At 36.4% G+C, this 26,565-nt stretch overlaps 1 protein-coding gene across 2 annotated transcripts in view; it reads right to left on the bottom strand.

Moving 5' to 3' along the window:
- Positions 1 to 26,565, bottom strand: part of man1a1 (mannosidase, alpha, class 1A, member 1) — a 137,079-nt gene that overhangs the window by 98,390 nt on the left and 12,124 nt on the right. The window contains exon 1 of one of the 2 annotated variants that reach the window (XM_051874097.1): positions 17,663 to 18,408. The exons of the other annotated variant lie outside the window; for it this stretch is intronic. Within the exon in view, the coding sequence (XP_051730057.1) occupies positions 17,663 to 18,169 (507 nt within the window). The 5' untranslated portion in view covers positions 18,170 to 18,408. Of the gene's footprint in view, positions 1 to 17,662; positions 18,409 to 26,565 lie in introns of those variants that run through there. 2 annotated transcript variants of the gene reach the window in all.

The raw sequence follows: 26,565 nt of genomic DNA, 5'->3' as shown, positions 1-26,565 counted from the left end.
TTCAAAATGTTTACTTGACCTCAGGGCCTGAGAGGTCCAAGGCGTACTGCTGTGAGACTGACCAACAGAAAACCCTGCCTGCAGCGTACTGGAAACAGGAACATTTATTTTCACATAGCAATTCATTTTTTTCTCCTTATAGGATATTAGATAAATGGAGTGAACGCAGGAAGGGGTTTGCAAACTTATTGATGCCATAGACTCCAAAACTTGATGATCCTGCTGTGAGGGACTCCCTTCATAAAACACCAAAGCAGCTACAGTTATTTGTAATAATAAAATTGTAATAATATTTCACAATATTACTGTTCTTAATGTATATGTGTTAGGTCACAAATAAATGAAGCCTTGGTGAGCATAAGCAACTTTTTCAAAAACATTTAAAAAAAAAAAAAAATAAATAAATAAAAATCTTACTGGCCCCAAACTTTTGAACAGTTGTGTAAATTTGTTGAATAATATATGAAAAACATTTACTTTCAATTATGTTGACACTATCTTTTTTCCATTTTCTATTAAAATTCTTTAAGATGTATAAACCTGAAAATAAGCAAAACTGGGTGTCAAGCTTTATCCATGTATTTTATCATCATTAGCCATAACAAATGACAAGAAATGCAGTCACAGAAGCATATTAAGTATTTTCTTGTTTTACAGCCATTCATCATCAACTATACACAATACGCAATCATCTTTAATTGAGACGTTCCCAGAAAACTAGGGCTTAAAGAGAGCCGTTATCAAGCCACCTTCACAGTAAGGACATTATCAGAATGAAACAGTCATTTTTACTGATGCCATTTTCCTGCAAAACCAGACAAGGTGAGGTATTGTGCAGTGCTGCAGAGATTTAGTATTCAGTAGGGAGCCCTCATAAGTAGATGACAAGGCAAATTTGATAAGACTGTCTATAACTACCTAGTCAGCAGCAGAGAGTTCACACAGCAGGAAGGACGGGATAAGCGTCTTTAGAACTTAAATGCATTTTCAATACATGCAGCATTGCATTTAAACATTACTAAACTGTCTCCTGCCTGGAGACTGATAAACCCTTGAGTGACTGATAATCTAATGATATTCAGTTGTTTTGCATCATTTTTGCACAAGATCTGATAGGCTTCCAGGGTGACAGGCCGCAAATCGGTATCGGCAGATAATCACATTCTACACTGTAAAAATTATTTTCATGATTTGTTATCACAACATTTTTTTTCTTTTGTCAAATAAACTTAAATAATTAATGTGGTTCAGATAACATAATATTTTGAGTTTCTGTTGAAACCAATCGTCTTCATTGTATTAACTCAATTTTTTTTAATTTCAATGAACTCAACTTACTTTAAGCTAAACCAACAATTCTTTTTTTTTTACAGTGTATGACTTGATCGGGAGTCACTAAATTTGACCGATCTCACGTACCGATCACAATTTGATGCGAGGTTTAAAAAAAATAAAAAAATAAAAAATTTATCATGTCGCAGTGTTTTCCAACGTCATTTGAAAGTTCAACCAATGGAAACTGGATCTGGGGTGTGGTGGGTTGGTACAGTGGGTAGGGACAATGTGTAGAAACCAATCAGACATTGTTTTAAAGCTGGAGCACGCTTGGACTGGATTGATCGCCCAGATTGACTGTTCTTGGTAAGGTCTTGATTTACCATGAGCCATAGAATAGGAGCGCACAGCTGAAACAGTGCTGATAGGTCATCAAAATTAAACCAAACTTGATTTTATGACCTGTCATATATACTTTCTGATAGTCAAGCATGAATAATAATAAAATAAATAAATAAAATCTCAGCAGTGTTGTAACAAGAATGTACAAACATGATCAAAATCTATTTTCTTCAAAATTGTAAAGGTTTTCTATCAAACAAAACCATGTACTTGATGATACCTTGTTTTTTGTAGAGTTACTAAAAGTAAGCCATTACTTTTAAGTATGCCACTTGAAATCACGTTAAATCATTAAAAATGTTTTTAGGGTGTAAGGGGATTAAAGTGACAGAGCGCTTATATATGACTTATATAAAGCTTGAATGATCGGGATTGGGATAAGTATCGATATCGGCCGATCATGATGACAGCAAATCAGTAGTTGTATCGGCTGCAAAAATCCTGATCCTGATCGAATCCTGAATGAAAATTCAAGCTCACATTTATATAATTATAAAACTGCTGTGGCAGATTTGGCTTTGCATTCTTCATTATTTAACAAAAAGAAACTCAAAAGAGAACAATCACGAATGCCTCTTCTGTGCAACGGGGGGGTTGTGGCGCAAAAAAAAAAAAAAAAAAAAAACTAACAAAAAAAATCTACAGTAAACATCACCATGTTGGCACCTTTGACATACTATTTCCACTGTACTATAATTAGGGACACGCTAATCCTAATCTCGCATACTATGCAGGAAGGATACGGCAAACATGGGATCCAGTAAAGTATTAGTAAAGTATATTAAAGACTGTTTTCAGTCATTAAAAGGCTGAAATAAAATTAAATATCAGATGAAAAACTTGCCTTGGCAGCTAACTGAAATACTTTAATTACTAAAAATAGAAATAAAATTTATTAATATTTAAAAACAAACTTTTTTTTTTTTTTTTTTTTTTTTTACAATTACTAAAACTTAAATTAAAATTAAATATGAAAATGGAACATATAAGCTATTTCACAATATAAATAAATACTAAAATAGCATTACATAATAGTAAAATAAAACCGATCCAGCCACAGCCACACAACCTCTACTACATTTACATTAGGTATTAAAGATTATTGAATTAGCAAATGATGTATCACTTTTTTTAATCTCTTACTCAGATGACCTTTTCAGCTGCAGCTTATGTTGTGTGAAAAGGATAAAATGAAAATTAGGCAAATGTTGACTAAAGGTTCAGTTACACAAACAAACAGGATGACACAGCAATGCATTCATGCACGCGCACACACAAAAACCCATTATGTACGTGACCGCTTGCAACAGGAAGCCTCAAGTTAGCCTGTTTGCACACAGCCTAAAGGAAGAGATGGAAACACAGCGTTTGTAAGCAGCCAACTCCGCGCTCTCATATTGCATGTCAAACATTCAATATAAACACAGAAAAGCCATTAGGAATTACAACCTCAGGCAGCAGCGTGAGTGCACAGACTAATCATTGATTCTACTCAATGCTAATTATCTCAATGACTTTGATAGGTCACAAAACAAGAGGCTGACAGAGCGATTGACACCTTGTCAGACTTTTTTGTAAACTGCTGGGGGTTTTTTAAGCTGAATGATTTAAGGATGTTCATAATCAAGTAATCGTCTTTAATTTAACCGTTTACGCTTATGGATTTGTCAGCAGAAAAGCATTCAGCAATCAGTTAATCAGTCAACCGGATTGAAAGTATGCACTGTAGTTTGTGCATGCAGAACTTGCACTGAACAAAACAGTCCTCCAACTCCAACAAACACATCTGATTGGCCATTGTGTTCACATGCTCAACAGATATGACTGTGATTGGTTGCAAAGCTCAACGCTGCAAAAACCTTTGACGCTCTTCACAGACACTCATGGGAGTGTTTTAATGCAGCTGTCTGTCAGTGGTACCAGTACAAGCTTAAAGTTGGGTGGAAGGATAAAATGGAAATTAGGCAAATGTTGACTAACGGTTCAGTTTTATAAACAAACTTTTAATAAAAATTGTTTAATTTATCCCGGACGAGCCCCCATTTGTTGCGACCTGTGGCTCCAAAACACACCAGATCGTCACAATGTAATATAAATGATTAATCAAAATAAATATTTTCCATTCTAGGAAATGCCAGAAAATTAACATCCATAAGCTAAATCAATGCTGTAATTAGCTGAGAGTGTTTCAATTCTGTCACACCTGTAATTTCACTTCCCCTTATGGCACCAGAAATGGTACTGAAAACAGCAGTAGTAATGTCACTCCAACAGCAAATCTCAAACACGTGAGAGTGCAATTATGCTAACATTGCAGGCTACGGGTGTCAGGATGAAAATTAAGTCATTCACATAACGGCTGTTTCTGAAATTACAGTCATGCTGTACGTAAACAGAAGATGAAATGCCTTCTCCTCTGACAGGCCTAGAGGCTAAAGCAGTCAGGAGCTTGTTGTGTCATTCAATCAGCCGGTGTGACGATATGGCTAAAGTCCACATAGACATCACATGCTACAGCAGTAAAACAAAAGAAAAACATGTTTGTCCTTTGGCAGGCATTCAAAATGATTGAATTTCAACTTAGTAAATTCTGCATGCATTTTCCCCATTTAGAAAAAAAAAAATGTATGTTTGAGCCGTTTTAACTGAAAGCAACTTGCACCGACATATTTTAAATTATGTCAGTGCCATTGTTTTATCTCAAGATGCACACCAGTAATGTTTTTTTTTTTCTAAGGCACATTTATAAAAGCTACTTAAATGTCCTAATTGAACTAAGGCCTAATCCTGGATTAATCTAAGCCCTGTCTATGAAACCAGGCCTAAGAGTTCAAATCCAGCCTTTGCGAGAGAAACTTATTTAACAGTCGAATTGTATCCACTGCATCATCATCCATTCCATAACAATGGATCTGCAGATATTTCTTAGATTTAATATTGTCTGTCTTCTAAGTCTACAAGCACAGCATCTAAGGGAATATCATTCCCTCCAAACAACACAGCAGTCTCACTTTATTTAAGCCAAGACCTCCAGAACGCTCAGGGCATGAAAAGTTATTGAGGTCCCAACAATATCAAAGTCATATTAGGAGATTCTACAGCATAAGTGAATCGGTCTGTGATGTATAATGCATCTGTCTGACAACAAACCTCAGAAGTATAGTTTAGGTCTTGCAGCATGACATGCATCCAAAACATGGGAGTAAAATAACCATCATCTGATCCAAAGAAGACCATTCATGCAAGAAAAATAAGATGATCATACTGGCATGATTTAGTTCAGCTGTTCTGAAATAAGACACGAGATTATAAAACACAGAACCTGAAACAGTTATAATTAATACAATTTTTTAATAAAATCAACACACAAAGTTGTTTGCAAACAATTAAATTGCATATATGGCGGTTTTAATGTCAACATTTTTATGATATAATCGTTTTTACTCAAATCCAATGTTGAAATATAAACATTTAAATGGTGGCTTTAATGAAAGCTTGATTTCATGACAGACTTGTTGAAACATACATTAAATAATGAAGACACCATGTAAAGTAAATGTTTAATGAATATGTAATATATGTAAACTGCTCCTCTCTAAAGTTATTTTTTTCTAGCCAAATAACTATGAACATTATTTCAGTAAGTTATACTGCTTTTTAACATAGCGAATATTTTCAGTTGCTGAAATTTCAGTGAATCACCAGAAAAGAGGATGAGTTTGAGGGATTGCTTCCCAGCTAATGGATCAGTCCATGCTGGATCTCAGGATATTTCACTGTTAAATTGAGTAATTAGGGGTGAATGTTATGAATTGGTATGCTATGGTCGCATATGAATAAACAAAAAAAACCTGCCATGTGATACTGCTGCACATTATCAGCATAATGAAGGCCAATCGCTGACTGCCAAGTGAAGCTCCACGGGTTAATGACCCACTGTATGCGTTTGCGTGCGTAAGCAAAACACCTGAAACAGACACCACGAACGACAATAAAACAAATTCAGTGGTGAAACAGTAACACAGCTCAAGCCCGACCCATGAGAAGCACCTGCAGACGGCATGCCAAAGAACAGGTGTGGCTCAAGTGGGTGGACATGTGCCTCTCTGGCACAGGAGCTATGGCTAGCCTGGCTCACGCTACCATACACGCTCTCTATCTCCCTCTCAGGCACACACAGCCATTGATCCACTGCCAAAACCCACTCTCCAGAGACAACCCAGTCCCACAGCTGAAAACAGGGAGGCAGAGTTAAGTTACAGCCATTTGCCTGGCTCTCCGAATAAGAGTGGAAGCGTGGCGGCCGGCCAACGGCATGCCGCGAGGTGCGTCCTCCTCCGGTACCAAGCCATTCAAAGCGTTCCAATAAAACAGTTTCTCAAATTGTGGGATGAATGGACAAATTTATGTCTGAAAAGAAGTGTGGTGTCTAGGGATGGCAAACGCTCTCTAACGCAGCTGATTGTGGTGAATGGAAAAAATGCACTTCTTGGTGAAAAAGCTTGTCATGGTTTATTAATGCAAACACAGTAAGTTTGTCTTAAGTGAAAGCAAACAGGTACATTATAAAATCGGATTTGTCAAAATATCAGAAATGTGCATTAGAGCTTGCAGTGTAAATGCAGTTTAGCAGAAGTAACATGAACCAAAAAACAATACTGACATGGAAAAAAGGAACTTTCATTGTTCTTGGCAGCATTACTGTAGTAGGTTTATCAAGCCCTCTACAATAAAATACAAAAAGTTTGGCCTAAACAAATAAATAGTACAGTTAATAGTAACTCAAAAGTGAGGATATTATTCTGATGGCCAATCATTCCGATTTTTCTTGCCCTGCCAACATTTTCACCAGTCTCACCACAAAATGTTTAACAGTCAAATTTCTAATGTTAGCTCCATAAATTAATGTCATATTTCAATGGCAGTGCAGCAGTGTTCTGAGAGGCAAGTAACAGTATTATAACTAATAATCATGCAGTGAAGACTATGCTAAATTCTATTATTTTCATTCTGTGAATGTTTACTTGAATACTAAGTGCACCGTTTACTTCATTTGCATCTTTATTATATTGTTATTAATTTGTTTCTTTGTACATTTTATTACTGTCTGTGTACTTGTCTAGAATAATTACTTGAAGCAATATTTACTTAAAGACTGGTTCAGTCAAATAAGAAAATTGTGTTATTTTCTCACTATTGTTTCAAACAGTTCAGTTTTTTTGTGGAACACAAAAGCAGAATAATATATTGGACGCTCCTTTTCGTGCAATTACAGTGAATGGAAACTGATCTTAAGAAAACTTCAAAAACTTGAAAAACAGATTAGATAAATCATTTAGACCAGTTTTGTAAACTGGATCAAGAGATTCAATGAAAATATCCAACTCAAAAAAAAATTATTTGTTCATGAATTAGACATTGCAATTTCTCTAATAAACATGCCAAGTAGAGCAAGTCAAGATTTTACAGCTTAAATTTCAGTCTGTTCTTCAGATAAAGCTACCATATGGCTTCAAAAGACTTGAAATATAGCGCAAATGGTCATATCGACAACTTATATAACGCATTTTGAAATTCACCATTTGTGGCCCATGGAAGTAAGTCATACATGTCCGGAACTTCATGAGGGCGTTTAGACAAACTATTACTTTAATACAATTCTCATATTTATTAAAGTAGTGTGCATGTAATTGAGATCATGCCCTGCCCTGCATCATTAAGCCACATTCATAAAGCATTAAAAAGGCATATTATGTTTCGATCACAATTCTCTATGCAAGCTGAGAGAAGCAGTTACCACCTATAATTAAACTAGGGCAAATTTCAAAATAAGCCAGAGGCACCAAGCTATGATTTCTGCTCTGAAATTTACACCACTGTTAAACCCGATGTGTTGTCATAAAATGGAGGTAGACCTGTAGCAGTCGACTTTAAGGATCTCTGACCCACAAAAAGAAAACTCTTAGATTCAGTGAAGGGAGAAAAAAAAAAAAAAAAAATCAATCTTTCTGCTTTATCCTTTTGGCTTCGGGGATGGAAAAAAGGGCAGACAGTCTGAAAGTTTCATAAAAATCCACAGGCTTTCACAGCAGCAACCAGCAAGATACATGACAGACTGCGCCCTACCTGTGCACTCGCATGTCTGATGGATTTTTTTCTTTTTGTACGCTAAGCAGTTTTACCCTAACACACCTGTATGAGAAACAGCACTGTCTCCTATAAATGCATCAGTGTCAACTGTCACTGTAATAGATACTAGACACTCCTTTATGTATTCTCAACAGCTCTTGGACAAGAGCAATACAAAACCACCATGACACGTATTGACGTGACCTTTTTATTAGTGACTGAAAACAAAGCAACAAGATTTGACCCTCTTCAGCTGACATGCAGCAAACTAATGAAGACTTTGTAAAAGGATAATCAATTTTTTCCCTCCCTTCCAATACAGAATATGTGGCAGTGGCATCCATTATTTGTTTAACAGGCTGACAAGCACAATAAAACAACCAAGACCAAATATTTAAATGAAATTAATGTCTCAGAACACTGTAGTAAAATCAGAGAGTAAACTTTCACCAAAGCAAAGTGTCGTTGCTTCAAATAACACTTTCTTAATAAATCTGAACTTTATTGCTTTGTTTGATTTTTATGGTTCAATGAAAGTGTATTGTGTAGTCATAAAACCTATTCCAATTTGTAAGAAGCAAAGACAGGAAATGGGATTATTGCTGGCATGCTTAAGAGATGCTTTAATTTTAAAGATAAAAATATAAATCATTGAGGGGAAGTGAAGTTTGGGTCGTACAGTGCACCAGAAGGTTATTGTCTAGCATTGACCCGTCATCTCTGGAAAACAAGAACAACTTGGCATGCATACAAAGACCAGCTACATAATGGAGAAGCTGCTGCTAGAACTGATTAATGGACAGAAGAACTTGATGCACAGCTGGGCTGCAACTAACAATAATTAATTAATAGTTGTCGACCGATATATATTGGCCGATATTTGCCATCTTTAATTATCTGCATCGGCGCATATGTTTTTCTGTTTGGCCGATGTGTTGTAAGCAGGACTTTTATTTTGATAGCACTGATAACGCCTGAGCACACAAGAGTTCACTGGAGACGCACACTTAAACTTTAAACCCTTGATTTCAAACTATGCCACAGTGCACAGTGTCATATTAATGTCATTTTCACTGTGTGCTGTATGTAAAATTAGTGTTACCTTGTCTCTATTTGGGGAAAAAAAAAAAAAAAAAAAAAAAAATTATATATATATATATATATATATATAATTCCCAGTGCACACAAACTTACCAGATTACTTAGTGCCCTGTTTGTTACAGTGTTTACTTCCTTTTTATTCATATATTTAACATTTTCTTTATTTGTAAAAAATAATGTAATAGGATTACAGAATCAAGAGGCTGCCATCTAAAGTAAGGCTGGGCGACATGGCCAAAAAATCATATCTCTGTATTTTTTGGCTAAATGACGATATACGGTATATATCTCGGTATTTTCTATATTTTTCTATTTGAATTTAGAAAAATAATAATCTGTATTTACTTTTTAAAAATCTTAATTTAACATCCTGCCTAATGTTGTCCTACAAACAGAGTTTTGAAAGCTATTAATACAAATATAGTGAATGTAACCATGTAGTCTGGCACACTAATAGGCCTACAGTATGTGCAAAAAAGTGAAAGTTACTTTACATTCTAACATTGTAACATTACAATCTAAAAATAAAAATAATGCTTTTTAAAGCAGAAGTTAAATTCACTAGACTAAAAATTAAAAACAAAAGACTAATTAACAGACTAATTATATATATGTAGTTACAACAAACATTTTATCAAAATGTATATTTTAGTCAGAATTATGGTGATCCCATTCTATTGAGCTCCGTCTGTATGACGCGAATGCGCGTGGCGGCGCTTGTTCACAGAAGTCTATGAAGTTTAGAGGAGAATGAGATTTGCTATCAGAAGGCTCATCCTCTCCTAACAGCAAAATGGAAATATATGTATGACTTTCTAGCATTTACAGATGGAGAATATACCTGTGAAATGTAAGTTATGCGCTTAGGAAAACACTACATCACAAAAGCATTAAACCGCAAATATCTGTCAGCACATGAATCAGTCAGAGCATCTGACGGGGCAAGCCGCTTTAAATGATAGGCCTACGTGTTAACTATATCTTAAGCTTACGAGTTATTTTTAAAGCCCTTAATATTAAGCATGTCTCATGTTTAAGCCAAATTGTATTATGCATTTCCCCCACAGCAGCACTCTGCGACGTCCACCACTGTTTTTCAGATGCGCTCGTATAAAACTACTGTATATCGATATAAACGGTATCGCCTCATTCCATATCGTATATTAAAAATATATCGGTATATCATACAAACTCAATATACCGCCCAGCCCTAATCTAAAGTACAAGTCTGTTTATTTTCCAGATTTATTTTCATATAATTCATTTTCAATTTATTTACTTATAATTTAGTAAATATTACATAAAATAAACATTTCATCATTTGTTATGCGTGTGTTTTTACTATTTTTAAATTAGTCTGATACAGCAGGCTATATATTTTGGCTTCAAAAGAAAACCAAAAAAAAAAAAAAAACGGCAATATCTGCCAACCACTATTAATGAATCTGTCAATTATTTCAATAAATCAGATATTCCACATTTTGCCTAATGAACGGCTTCAAACAATGTGCAAGCTAAAGTCCATACAATGTACGCTGTACATCGCATGCAAAAATGGTTTCTGTATTTTTTGATCCAATAAATGCAGCCTTTGTGAGCATTATAGACTTCTTCCAAAAACGTTTAAAAATCTTACTGACCCACAAACTTTCAAATGGTAATGTAAATATGTATATTAAAAAAAATCTCATCGTTTCAAACAAGTAAAGCTGTTTAAATAACCAGAGTTATAAAACCACAAACCGAATGGACTACTCTTTCTGTAAACATACTTTTCATTTAACTTACTTTCAAGTTCCAATCATGTTTTATTTAAAACCTAAATCTGATGGTGAACAACAAACTGTCTGATTGACCTGCAGGCACAATGACATGCAATTATGAACTATTTAAAGTTGTGACCACTACCATGATTATAAAATTTAAGGAAATGCATGTAAAGCATTTTTCACAACTTTCTTAAAGTGCCATCACTGACAGAGATTCTTTATACAAAGACCAAATCCCAAGACCCAACTAATCTAAACTAAACACACTGTTGAATATTTTCATGTTCAATTATTATTGATCTTATTGATTCATTGCTGCATCCTCTCATGCATCGCCTGTTCAATGCATGCTTGTCTGGGCAGATGTTTATTGCTCCTCTTAATCAGTGCTGGACTCTGATTTGAGTGTTCAATTACTGGAAAAACCAAATCACTACTGCAGTACAAGTGTCCCAATGCTCCCTGAAAACACCAACCAAAATTCCCTTGTGTTATCCATTACACATGCATTTTAATCTGCTAAATCTAATCTGCGAAAAGATCATGCATTTCATATAACAAAAGCAAATCATCATGGATCCTACCAACAAATCAGATATGCCTTTTAAAGCCACTGGAGATAACGCTGCTTTTATTTGTGCTGAATTTTGCTTTCTTCCCTATTTCTCCTCTTACTATCCATTATCAGTATCACTTAACAAAAACACAATATAATCCTCAAATAAGTGAATGTATTCTGGCCACTGGAGAACTTTCGAGCCACCTCAAGACCAAAAATTTGAGTAAAAAAGATGGGACTGGCAGGGGACTAACTTTGCCTGCAGCAGCTGTGCTATTGCTTGGAGGCATTCATTACATTTCTCAGTACCTAAGGTCAGCTGGGCTGCTTCTGGCTAAAGAGAGATTGACCCAAATAATCCGAGTGCTGGCTTAGGTCTCCAGACAACCTATGCTGATCACAGCCATAGTTGTAAAAGTGTGCAGGTATGTTGTACGAGACCAAAAGATCTCGCTCTCATCTCCACCAGAAGATTCCATCTCTAAGAGTAAGACCATGCCTTATTCACAAGTAGTAAAACGAAAGAAAGCCAGCTAAATTATTTAGCATCTAAGCATTTCAGCTTTCAGGGGGGAAAGTCACTATATGATAGAGGGAAAACAAACAGACCTGGAATACCAAAAGTTGAAAACATCAGAGATACAAAAGAGGCTGCAATGAGAAAAGTCTTTGCGTGTTCTACTTGCTCGTGGTGCAAAAGAGGTCCAAAAATAACCTATGACATGCATTGGCCATTTAAAGTACTGTCATTGTTATAGAGGAACAATTACAATATTAAAGAACCTTTAAAGCTACCGGATATACCGATATGCCTAAAGTCAAGTGCACACTGTGAGATTTTTACCAACTAATTTCAGTGATCAAATTTGAATTGCATCGCAGGACAAAATCAGTAGTTTTGGAGCAGTTAATGTAGCATGCAATGTTTAAACTGATTAGATGCTTATTTACACACCCACATCCTGTTGCCAACGGTCGCGGTCACAGTCACATATGGCACCGGAAGCTGTCATCGAAAATTAATGTGTTCATGTAATTTTGTGGAAAGCTCTACCCAAGATGTATATTGCATAATCTGACATAAAAGACAATTGCTGTCACAGTTTGCCTTTTATCCAAGATCTCACTGCAGTCACATCGTACAATCTGAAAAAGCAATAGACAGTAGAAAGAAAAAAAAAAGTTGACATTATGCACTACAAGTTTCTGCACCATCCATGATTAGGCACTTTTCATTCTATCAAAATGCCCGCTAAGTTGAATCCATCACACTTGGCTCTTCATTCCACCATATATACATTTAAAGTTTAATTTGTATACATTTGTTAATTTGTATGCCCCTCTGCATTGATTACCTGTGAACAACTCGATAAGAATTAATTTCTCTTATTAGCTTGAATTGTGCATAATTAATGATGAGAGAAATGAGGTTTGAGCGTGTGGAGAGCTCTGTCATTTATAATGAATGAGAGGAGCTCAGAGCCCAGATGGGCGTGTGATGTTGCTTGCAAGCACTTCCTGCGGCAGTCGTGCACAAGGGAGAGCATTTCAGGTGGAGGTGAGAAGCCATAAACAAAGATATCTTTGTGAAGTTTGAATGATGAGGAGTGCTGTTACTGAAGTGTACTGGCCACCCTCAATACACATAGATTCCATTTGTTTCGAACTATTGCTAAAGAGCCATGAACAAACACATTTGGTGGGGAATATTTAAGGTACGGTTTGGAGTACTTTGTCAAGTCAATGGCCTATGACCTAGACTTGCTTCTGCATTACATATTAGGGTTGTTAATGATTAATGACTGCTGTTGATTATATACTACTGTTAATATAAATTGTTCAAGAACAGCAATTTAACAAAAGAAATATTAAACTTATGTATACACTATTGTTCAGTGTTTTTGAAAGAAGTCTCTTATGCTCACCAAGGCTGCATTTAATTGATAAAAATACAGTAAAAACAGTAATATCATGAAATATTACAATATATTAATATTTTGATATATTTTTGTTCTTGTGTTGGCAAAGCCGAATCTTCAGCAGCCAATGAAGATACACAGTTTTCAGTGTCACATGATCCTTCAGAAATCATTCTAATATGCTGATTTGCTGCTCAAGAAGCATTTCTTATTATTATCAATGCTGAAAATGGTTGTGCTGCTAAATATTTTTGTGGAATTCATGATACTTTTTTTTTTTTTTTCCAGGATTCTGTGATGAACAAAAAGTTTAAAAATTCAATTTCAGATTCAAGAGATAAACTCAGATTCGATGTCCTGAACTGACCTGCATGCACAAAAGAACGATAAAGATCAGATTCCATGTGGTTTGTGCCGTGCACACGGTTATAAACATATAAATAATATATATGTATGATTACCATAATATTTAATGTTTTTTTTAAACAGGCTAGTTAAATAAAATAGTAAAATAGTTCCAACAGATTTTCCCGTGGTACTGAAATTGGTACCGAGAACCGTAAATTTTTACTGGTATTGGTACTGACTACTGGAACTTTGGTGCCGTGACAACACATATTTATTATTTATTTTATATATATATATATAATATATAATTCATTCGGATTTGGGCCGCTTTTGACTGCAGTGTGAACATAGCCTAAATATCCTCCACAACAGACTGTAAACTGGCATTCAGGTCTAGTCTCCATTTAGTTATCAATGTCCAACTATCTACGATCCAATCTATTCCCGAAGGACGAAATCAAATCCCGCCCTACAGTTTTCTCATTCTAGAAGCTGTTTCACTCGGATATACGTCACAATAGGAAAGACTAGACTATCGCAACTTCCATTTCTGGCTTACTTTAATACCGGTAATGTAATGATTAATCAATTTTCATTCATTAACATTGATGATCACAGACACTTGCCTATTATATATGAAAAAATGTAAAACGTATGCAAAGAGGCAAAAACAGTCCTGTAAATGTCAACGTGGTCTATCCATATTACGAGTTCCCAACTTTTAGCTCCAAAAGCAGAAAAAAAGAATCTCACACAACCATTTTTTACATCATAACCTCGAGATCAATCTATTTTCTAAGGCAATTCTGCTCCTCAAAGGTCAGAATGTCTGGCGGTGCGAGACAGAGTGCCCACAGTCGCGTCTGACAAGTGAGACCCCACAGGGTCCAGCTGTGACTATTTGTTTCCCTCATGCCAGCGATCAATGGATGAAATCCCGCTATTCAGGGGTGAATTATCACTGTTCTCATGCTGAGCCGCTGCATTAAGCAGGAGAGATGAGGGGCTTGTCGGATCCGCAGGAACACCAATGCTCTTGAAGAGGAACGCGGAGGCTTCCGCATGCATTAATGTGCTTAACTCTATAACGGTTTAATCCCAGCATTAAAACGTATCCAAACTCTGGTGGACTAACTCTGAGGAGCCACCATATTATCAACAGGTTTTCCACTGTTAGCTATTCCTGTGTGTCAGAAGCTTGAATGTACTTGAACTAAATACATCTTAGTCAAATCACTCGATCTAGGTTTAATGTTTTATATCAGCTCGACCAGCATTGCAACAATCTCAAGTAAAACCTGGACCTAGCTGTTGACGTCTATTAGGAGAGGAAAAGAGACCTCTAGTATGCAAACAAGTAGAACTAAATCTCAAAACATTGTGTCACTTTGTAATGTCAACCTATGTAAATTTGGAGGACACCATAGGGACATCGGCACCATTTTCTTATGCAAATAACTGAAACTGAAACGTAGACTCATTGTGTAGGATAAACTAGGAGGAATTCCAGAAACCAGCCCAGATGAAAAAGCAAGGACACAAGGTCAATACAACTGAAAGGCGATTTTAAAGCTTCACCATGCTGTCAGTTTTCATCTGTATCTTTACCATGGACTTGCCTGATTCAAATGGGAAAAACTGGGTCTCAATCAATAGCAAATTTAATTTAATCAAGCCAACGCAAAGTCTACATTCGACTCATACTGAGGGAATATTAGACTGGCCTGACACACTCTAAATGCACCCATCCTGACAGAAACAAGAAATGACAGCCTTGTTTATGCTTCTTTACAAGCTCATAGTTAACAATTTAACCGGTCACCTCAACCAAGATATTGAGCTGAGCTCGACTCAACCTGATTGAGGCTTCTCTACCACAATAAGCACAAAAAAGCTACACCAGCATCACTAATCGCATCACAATATATTCAACAGCTAAATCAATATTTTTTGTGCATTTTTTAAAGGCAAGCAAAATTTCCCAATGTAATATTATAGTTTCAAAAAGATTGACGAAAAAAAAAAAAAAAAAATCAACTTTGTTCCAAACAGATCTTTGATAAGCGTGTAATAATGTAGGGAAAACATGCTTGAGATTGCCATTATTCAGGGATGCATAAATATCAACCACTATATATTAGATATTGGCCAATATTGTATATATAAATATTTCAAATTATTACCAGTACTTCACTAAAGGGACACTGAGAGATTGTCAAAGATTCAACCCTCTCTCTTGAATAGTGCATAGTTTTTGTGCCCTTGTTACTATAGTAGTCATCATAAGCTCAAAACAATATAGGTTTTAGCTTACTATTGTCACTATAGATAGAGTGCAACAGTGCCTGCCTCCTTTTTCAGCGACGCTGGTTCTGGAAGTACTTTTTCCATTCATTTTTCCCATATGGATTTTAAAATAGTCTTTGTTAAAGAGTTATAAGCCAAGAAACAAGCCAATCAACACTACAAACTACCTTAGTAAGGGAAAGAACTACAATGAAAAATGATGGAGAAATATAAAACTACTCATTTACATATGTTGATTATGTGTATAAAACAATATATTCTAAGTTTGTTTCAAAATATGCATATATACAAACATTTCAGTATTTTGAGAGCGTAGGGAGATCAACTCGCTTATGTCATTCGCAGTGCTTCATGGGAGTGGGCGGGGCTATTTTAGAGTTGATTTTTTCGACTCTGGTGTAATTTTCTTTACAGCATCATGGGTAATGTAGTTTTTCATCAGGAATTCCACTGCTTAATTATTTTAAGAATAAGCTGAAGTAATTGCGGGCTGATGGCTTCAGTGAGCAAATGCATGGATTAACAACCTCATAGTTTACAGTAGGTCTATCTTTAAAAGGTTTACAAATTATCATTATCATGTTATTATTTCCTTATAGTGAAAAATAGTGAAAAAGTTTTTACTTCCGGAACCCAACTGTTGCAACATAAGGAATGTGATACCGATGACCAACCTTGCACTTTCACGTATGATATAATTTATCCAGTTTATACATGTAAACAAAAAATGCCCTCATCATGTAAAAACATGTAGCTCAATTATGACTGAACAGTCTGAAATACAGGAAATAGAATGTGAAACACTTCCCAAGAATATTAAGATAATGTTAAATATTGGCCAAAAAAAACAGGAAATGCTGACTGACTGAATAAAAACAAGGCAATAAAGATAAAACATGAGTGAAAAGCGGAATAGTGACTGAAAAACTGGTGAATACTAGTGAATCCTGGCTTGAAACACTGAAGGGAATGCAGTCTTCCATACTTACTGGTTAAAATACTGATTGAAATACAGGTAAAACTCACTAAAAAGCATAAAACACTGCCTAACACTGGCACTGTTGATTGAACCAGTACTGACTGAAATATTAAAAAGACTACTGACTAGAATACAGAAAAAAACAGTACTTAGTGAAATGTAGGTAGTGCTTACTGCTCAATAAAATTGATGACAGAAAAATCAGGAAATACATACTGAAATACAGGGAACTCTCGCTAAAAAACAAACAAACAAACAAAAAACATGTAATACGGACTACAATTCTCAGTGAAATAGAGGCAGTACACTGAAAAGTCAGGCAACATGGTTTAAAGCAGCAACTGACAGGTAACGCTTTCTGGAATATGGTGAAATCTGACTGGAAACAAAAACGGGAAATATTGACGGAAACAAGTAATGTACATATGGGAATGCGAACTTAAACACGGAGCAAAACAAAGAGGACTAAAATGCTGCCTGTCAGTTTTAATCAAACTACAGTTCGGCGAATAACCGACAGAATGAATGAGCGCGCGCCCTCATGTGAGTGACAGAACTTACGTGTCCATCAACCGTCATCAGGTCAGACCATACAGGTTCGACAACAAGCATCGCTCACGTCCATTTATTTATCGTATTACAACATTGTATTTTCCTCATTGTTTGGGGAAATGTTTCCTGAAACTGAGACTGTCAAACAGTCCCCTTCTCCAGACACCGAGACTGACATATAACTAATATTATTCATTTGGTTTCGCTACACTGGGAAAGTTATTTATTTTCACAACAATAGCCGACATGATTTCCTTCGAGAGTGTGAGGAAAGAACAGGAGTAACTTATATAATAATAATAATAATAAAAACATACAATACCTCTTTTATCTTGGCTCTTTTATCTTTAATGTCAGGATCCGCGGGCTCGTGCCCTGTTGCTCCAGGCGGCCGCACGTATTGAACGAACGGCAAACTGTCACCTTTCGCTCCTTTGATCTGTCCATTTTGCGCAACTTTCTCCTTGTCGCTGATGATGTCTTGCTTGATCTCGTCCGGCCGTTTCTGTAGGGTGTCTTTAGCCTCGATCAGAGCCTTTTCGTGGTCTTTTCTAATCTTGGCCAGGATCTTCTCATCCTTGCCCGTCCCGGTGCTCATGTCACTGACCGTACCTGTGCGCGTCTCTGCCTCCACCGAGGACGAGCGGAAGAAAACTCCGCTGAGCAGCTTAGAGGAATCCGGCAAGAAGAAGATAGCTCCGAAACACAGGGTGATAAAGGCGCTGAACACTAAAAGCAAGATAAATTTCTCCGTGAGCCTGAAGGAGGTCGGGCTGGCGGACTTCCTATTCGGAGTGGCCGTGAAAGGCAGAAGAGAAGCTACAGGCATTTTCTTCTGCGTTTAAAAACCCGACTAAATAGGCTCAATTCTACAACAAAGTAACTCCCCGATCACCTTGACCTACGCTGCTTACGATACCTGTTACATTGAACTCAAGGTGTCCGAATAGGGCACGGTAGATCCTTTGAAATAAGTTGATCCCACTGTGCGAACGGAGGAGTCCCACCGCCTCAACTGATCACGCCTGAAACACATCTGTGTAAAGTCTCGTTGGCGGAACGGAAGGAATGGCAGAGATCCGTGATTGACAGCGTGCATTGGCCAATCGCTTTGTGGCGCCGTTGCACAAGTTCGTTGTGGGCGTGTCTTCCGGATTTAAAGTACAGAGGCGTGATGTCTTGTTCTAACTTAATTGGTTATGGACTGGGATTGTTCATTTATATGACATGATCATAACGACATAAAAAGGCTTATGGAGATGTAAGGATTGGCCAAGTTAGGTTGTTATTTTTAATTCAAACTTTAATTATTATAAATTGCCCCTGTGCAATTGATTAGCATTTTAATCAAAACCCACAGTAACCTTTGGCTTAAAAAAAAAAAAAAAAAAAAAATGAAAAATTCTTAGCTATAAACTTGATATACTGTGCATAAAGCGAGACCTGATTTTCCTATATAGCCAAGGATTTCCTGGAACTCGATTACAAAATAAACACACAGTCAGACAGTAATCGTTCAGCCTTGACTGTGTTTTCCAAAGCACTGGCAGCAGAAGCATTGTTCTTTAACAAGAATGAGAACAGGAGACAGATGCTTCATGCATGACGATTTTTAGGGTTAAAGCTTAAAAACTGTTTTTAGAGTTTTCACTTTCGTAACAGTAGGTTGCTCCTCACATCTGTATTGTAAGGTTTGATGGTAAGCTCATACTTTTAAGTCAGTGAGTTAATCTGCCAATATCAGCAGTGGTGGGGTGCGCAGCTGTTGTCTTTGTACTCAGTTACTGTGTGCTATATAGCGACTTTGTCAGAGCTCCAGTGCAACAGCTCTGACAGTTTTAAACAGTTTCCTTTTTATTCTGATTAATAGAATCTTTTTCAATTCAAGTACTTTTTAGCAGCTCCATTGTGTTTTGTCTTTTGTTGTTTTCTTATTGTTAGTTTACATGTGACCCTGGACCACAAAACCAGTCATAAGGGTCAATTTTTGAAATAAATAATCTGAATAAATAAGCTTTCCATTGATGTATGGCTTGTTAGGATAGGACAATATTTGGCCGAGATACAACTATTTGAAAATCTGGAATCTGAGGGTGCAAAAAAATCAAAATATTGAGAAAATCACCTTTAAAGTTGTCCAAATGAAGTCCTTAGCAATGCATATCCACTCACAAAAATACATTTTTGATATATTTATGGTAGGAAATTTACAAAATATCTTCATGGAACATGATCTTTACTTAATATCCTAATGATTTTTGGCATAAAAGAAAAATCAATTATTTTGACTCATAAAATGTATTGTTGGCTATTGCTGCAAATATACCCGTGTGACTTGTGTGACTGGTTTTGTAGAGTAGAGTACATGTAGAGTAGAGTAGTATAGTGTGTGTGAGTGAGTGTGTGTGGTCCAGGTATTCCAAAACTTTGGTCCCCATGTGGAAAACAGCTTATAAATCATACAATATTATGATGTTGTTGTTTTTAATGTAAAATGTTTTCTGTAAGGTTTAGGGGATAGAATGTAAAGATTGTACAGTATAAAAATGATTGGAAACACTTTAGTATAGGGAATATGGATTCACTATTAACTACAACTTTTCCCTCAATTAACTCGTAATTTACTGCTTATTAATAGTAAGTTTTTTGTTAAGTTTAGGTATTGGGTAGGATTAAGAATGTAGAATAAGGTCATGCAGAATAAGGCATTAATATGTGCTTAATAATTACTAATAAACAGCCAATATTCTAGTAATATGCATGCTAATAAGCAACTAGTCAAAAGACCCTAAAATAAAGTGTTACCAAATTATTATACGTCTATGGAAAGTCCTCATAAAACACAAGTGTGTCTATATACAGTGGGTACGGAAAGTATTCAGACCCCCTTAAATTGTTCACTCTTTCTTATATTGCAGCCATTTGCTAAAATCATTTAAGTTCATTTTTTTTCCTCATTAATGTACACACAGCACCCCATACTGACAGAAAAACACAGAATTGTTGACATTTTTGCAGATTTATTAAAGAAGAAAAACTGAAATATCACATGGTCCTAAGTATTCAGACCCTTTGCTCAGTATTTAGTAGAAGCACCCATTTGATCTAATACAGCCATGAGTCTTTTTGGGAAAGATGCAACAAGTTTTTCACACCTGGATTTGGGGATCCTCTGCCATTCCTCCTTGCAGATCCTCTCCAGTTCTGTCAGGTTGGATGGTAAACGTTGGTGGACAGCCATTTTTAGGTCTCTCCAGAGATGCTCAATTGGGTTTAAGTCAGGGCTCTGGCTGGGCCATTCAAGAACAGTCACAGAGTTGTTGTGAAGCCACTCCTTCGTTATTTTAGCTGTGTGCTTAGGGTCATTGTCTTGTTGGACGGTAAACCTTCGGCCCAGTCTGAGGTCCTGAGCACTCTGGAGAAGGTTTTCGTCCAGGATATCCCTGTACTTGGCCGCATTCATCTTTCCCTCGATTGCAACCAGTCGTCCTGTCCCTGCAGCTGAAAAACACCCCCACAGCATGATGCTGCCACCACCATGCTTCACTGTTGGGACTGTATTGGACAGGTGATGAGCAGTGCCTGGTTTTCTCCACACATACCGCTTAGAATTAAGGCCAAAAAGTTCTATCTTGGTCTCATCAGACCAGAGAATCTTATTTTTCACCATCTTGGAGTCCTCCATGCGGGCTTTCATGTGTCTTGCACTGAGGAGAGGCTTCCGTCGGGCCACTCTGCCATAAAGCCCCGACTGGTGGAGGGCTGCAGTGATGGTTGACTTTCTACAACTTTCTCCCATCTCCCGACTGCATCTCTGGAGCTCAGCCACAGTGATCTTTGGGTTCTTCTTTACCTCTCTCACCAAGGCTCTTCTCCCCCGATAGCTCAGTTTGGCCGGACGGCCAGCTCTAAGAAGGGTTCTGGTCGTCCCAAACGTCTTCCATTTAAGGATTATGGAGGCCACTGTGCTCTTAAGAACCTTAAGTGCAGCAGAATTTTTTTTGTAACCTTGGCCAGATCTGTGCCTTGCCACAATTCTGTCTCTGAGCTCTTCAGGCAGTTCCTTTGACCTCATGATTCTCATTTGCTCTGACATGCACTGTGAGCTGTAAGGTCTTATATAGACAGGTGTGTGGCTTTCCTAATCAAGTCCAATCAGTATAATCAAACACAGCTGGACTCAAATGAAGGTGTAGAACCATCTCAAGTATGCCACTGGATCATGCACTCCAGTCAAATTTCTTTTCGTGTAAAGTGTTGTTACCATTTTTGAACGAATCAGTGGCTGCATCTGAAATCGCATACTTCCAGTGGTGTAGTCTACGTGATAAGTAGGTATACGCCGTATACCCACTAGGAAAGGTCAATGATTTCCGTATACCCACTTAAAAGCGCGAGGATACGTATCCATCCAATAAATCACAAGAAGATTTGTGATTTGTTGCTTTTGACATAAAACAAAGTCTCATATTTCAAATTCTGCCCATTTTACTTCGAAATAAAAAAAACATAAATACCGTTTTGGCGCTCTTTAATGTGGCGTGCTTCAGTTGAAGAGAAGCGGCAGCCTGACGCGCACGTGAACTGATCCTTTCCTCCACTTTAATACCAGTTACAGCGCGAAATAAACATGAATGAACATCTTAACAAGGTATGTTAAAAGATACAGTATAACTTGATGAAATCCGTATCATGTCTCGTGTAGGCTTACTCAGTGTTCAACCGCGGAAAGACGTTAACAAACAGCTTGTAAACAATGTCTAGTAACGTCACATTTACCTCAGGAGAACAAATATTCAGTGACCCAGCTAGAAAAACTAACTCTAGAGAGGAGCATTTAGCTAAATATATGCACCATATTACATATTAATTATAATTTTTAATGTTCTTTAATAGCCTAATGCATGTTTGAATAAATCCGTCAAGTTGACAGCCACAATTTAAATGTCAATATTTCAAAAAACGAATTGGAGTAGAAATATTTTTAAAGTTAGTAGGCCTATTATAACTTTATTATTATAAAAATTTCCTTAAGTGTGATTTAAGTTTGTATACAAATCAGTTCATTCTAACCTTCAATATTAATATAGTAGCCTACCAACTGATTCCCATGTAGCCTATATTTTACAGCATTAGCCGAGAGATTTTTTTTCTTGAGAAAATTTGCCATGTACTGTACCTGATATACAGTATATCCAAAATAACTGATATCGAATTGAATTGCAAGTTAGTGAATTGAAATGCATAACTATGATGACAGACTGCAGGAAATGGTGCAAAACAAAAAACAAAGTCCAAACAGGGATATTGTGATATACTGATAAGCCTCATCTTCTGTTATTGTTCATTTAACTCTAAAACTCTAAAAAATAATAATAATAATAATAATAAAAATAAATAAATAAATACATAAATAAATAATGCTGGGTTAAAAACAACCTAAGTTGGGTTGAAAATGGACAAACCCAACAGTTGGGTTAAATGTTTGCCCAACCTTCTGGGTAGTTTTATTTAACCCAACTATTGTTTAAAAATGGCTATATGGATGGCTTAAAATGAAGGTTGGAAATTAAAAATCAGACACATAATTACTAGAGGCAACAATAATAATCAAAAGGTGAACATTTATTAATAAACAATTTAATAAATGTTTATTGTTTAATTATTATATTTAATATTAATAAATGTTAATTTCCAACATATTTTAGGTTCATTTTAAGCAAGCAATACAGCAATTTTTAAACAATAGTTGAGTTAAATAAAACTACCCAGCAGGCTGGGCAAACATTTAACCCAACCGCTGGGTTTGTCCATTTTCAACCCAACTTGGATTGTTTTTAACCCAGCATTAAGTGTAATAATAGTTGCAACTTGCACTCTTAAATGTGCATTAAAACTTGTCAGCTGATAAAACCTATAATCCAGGGACCATATTCATATAACATCTAAGGCTATCTTAAGTGTCTGAGTTAGATGGTAATTGACACTAAACAGTAGAAAATGAGTCCAGAGTCTCTTGAGCTGTAAATGTCATTGGCTCTTAAAGTCTTGTGTTGCTTATAATACATTGACATGTTGATAAAACACACATAAGCAGTCTTTCAGAATGCTCTCAATTACATATAGCCTAGATCAGATGCATACTATATGCATTAGTGAGTGTGGTGGTGCTTATGGGGTGTCGTTCTGGGATAGGTGAGTATGAGGCTAGGTGTGGGAAAAGATAAAATCACAGTATACTCACTACAAAAAAATAGACTACACCACTGCATACTTCCCAACTAGTAGGCGAAAAACAGTATGTGGCAAGTATATGTCCGAATTCACTGTAAGCTACTCATAAAAGAATAGGCAAAAAGTACCCGGATGACCTACTTCTTCCGGTGAGATTCTGAAGTATTCATACGATGGACACTTGAGGCCACAGGAGAGGATTTGTAGAAGTGACGCAGCTGACTCTGTTAGGTCACATGATAATGACAACATGGCAAATGTATGTCTGGATTACATTCATAATTTATAAAACGGTTAGTTCCTGTCCTTGATTCTGATTGGTCAATAGCTGTGTTTTATTCACGATAAAACACGGCTATGACCGCTTCACCCAACAGTTCTGTGTATCACTACACAACACCCTTAGCAACCACTCTTAGCAACTTAAACTGTATGTTCTTAATTGTATTGTTCATTGAATCTTACTGTAGTATGTAGAAGAGTGTTGTGAGAAAGAGATCGAGTGAGTGAGTTTGTTACCTGCATTCAGATCTATGATAAAAAATCTGTTTAAATGTCAGATGTATTATCTTGTCCTTTTAACAGTTAAGGGGTTTTCCCGTGACTGACAACGCTAGTCAAAGCATTTGTCAGTTGCGTCTTGTTCCGTGTTCACAACAATTCAGTCTTTTCAATGTAAAAGTCTTCGCTACTGACTTGCTTAAGCCTTGTCTGTGATACTGACAGATTTTTCTTTTCTTTTTTTACTTGCGAAACAAGTGAGAAAATCTGCTATACAGTAAGACAAAATAAATTTGTATTACAGATATATTTTCTGAAAACAAGTCTTAATATTTTATGCAGTGTTGCTTTTCAAATAAATCCATCTTGTTTTAAGGAGTATTAGTTACTTTAACTGGGAAATTAGACAAAAATATGACTTTTTGCAGTATTTCTGGTTGAAATGGGTTTCATTTTGAGCATGCTTAAAAAAGGATAAGGAAGAGCAGTAAAAAAAAAAAAAAATAAGGAGAATGTTTTGTGAGAAAACAGCAGGTGTCATCTAGGACATATTACTGTAAAAGCACATGGGACGTGCAGTCACATTACCTGCAGCGGGGGTTCTCGCACACAAAATTTCAGGGGATTTCAATCTTGTCACTTCATCATAACAGCTTGCTGTTACTCCCAAAAACATAAGGAAGTGCATGGAAGTCGAAAAGGCTTTGCATTATGGGAGACATGGCATTGAAGTAAAAATGAATTGGAAAAGTGCAGTCAGGTCTGAAAGAAAGGGAATATGACAAACTCAACAAGTTCTTCCACTACACCCGTTTTAATTTCTTTCTTGAATGAGCTAGATGTTTCTGTTCACTCAGCAGGTCTTTCAGGTCCTTTGAGAGTGACGACAATCCAGGAACACAAATATTTTATACTAAAAGGATCAAGTTACTTAAACTAGGATGATTATGGGCATAAAATGAACCTGAACAAAAAAATTATAATGTTTATTGTGTAATTACTTAAATATCTTTCCCAAAAATCCTTCTGAACAATGTGAACACACTTTTTAATGACTCAAAAAAGAAAAATGGCACTATTTTTAGTGATCATTTAAATGCAATTCATCAAAAAAAAAAAAAAAAACCTCCCTTTCTGCTCAGCTTGTACCTGAGGTCTTGGGGGAACGTGTGCATTGCATGCAACTCAACACCTGCTGCTGAACACATCACCTGCCATTCATCGGGTTCCCAAACCCACTTCAGCTGATTTACCGTCCTCGGCTAAACTGTATCATTCACAGTTTGCACTTCACTTGTCATCAGCTGCTAAGATGAAGCTTTCTAAATGTTGCGTTTTTTTAGATGGTTTGAAAGAACCCTAATCATACAGCTCAAAAACATTTAGCTGATTTATGATGCACAATAAGCCGAGGAAATGAAAATTAGTCCATGTTTGTTTCGCCTTTGAGGGAGTTTCTATGGAAGCCATATGGTGTCTATGCACCTGCTCAGAATAGGCAGGCATGCAAATAACAACGGCCTGCAGCTTCTAAACAGGAACGAATAAGCCTATCAGGTAATGCCATGAAATGCATAACTGAAAACGAGAAGGTGTAACAGAATAATGACTCACAGATAGTGAAATTGTAAATTCAAATTATGTAGCCAAATGTGTAAATGCAACAGCATACATTTGATTATTTAAATCTTGTTAAATTCATTTGGCTATATAAAGTGAAACTATCTGTGTGCATCTATGACCGTGAGAATGAGAGAAATGTAACTAAATCAGCACTGAGGCAAAAAAAGAAATTTCAAATTCTTATGTGACAGTATTTTGGCCTTTCATTTCTCTTTAATGTCACATGCCTGCTTCACTCTGCTATAGCCATCGGCCAAACAATGAGTCTCTCTCTCTCTCTCTCTCTCTGATCAGCCTAAGATGTGTGACACACAGACTTGCTCCTCTATTTGTTGGCTTGACCATGCAAGAGATTTGAAAGCTTTACTGCTAATGAAATATGAATATATCCAAACAAATATTGATTTGTGTGCCACATGTATTTAGAAATGTTCACATTTTGTTTCCACATGTTTACATAAACACACGCACACGCATACGTGCACATTGGGGTTCGGTTTTTTTATGGGGACTTTCCATAGACATGATTTTTTTACTGTACAAACTGTATATTCTATCCCATATACCTAACCCTGACCATACACACAACCCTCACAGAAAACTTTATGCAGTTTTACATTTTCAAAAAAAAAAAAAAAAAACATAATTTAGTATGATTTATAAGCTGTTGTTTTTCATCATGGGGACCAAAAAATGTCTGATTTCTGGTTTTGACATATTTTTGAGGACATTTTGTGCCCATAATGTAGGGTTTACAAAGACCACACACACGCACACACACCTGCCTGTTCAAAAGTGGGATCAGTAAGATTTTTTGATGTTGTTGAAAGAAATTCATACTTTCATTCAGCAAGGATGCATTAAATT

Source organism: Ctenopharyngodon idella, chromosome 20 (genome assembly GCF_019924925.1).
Source record: "Ctenopharyngodon idella isolate HZGC_01 chromosome 20, HZGC01, whole genome shotgun sequence".
Lineage (NCBI taxonomy): Eukaryota > Metazoa > Chordata > Actinopteri > Cypriniformes > Xenocyprididae > Ctenopharyngodon > Ctenopharyngodon idella.
This window is presented reverse-complemented; position numbering and strand designations above follow the sequence as displayed.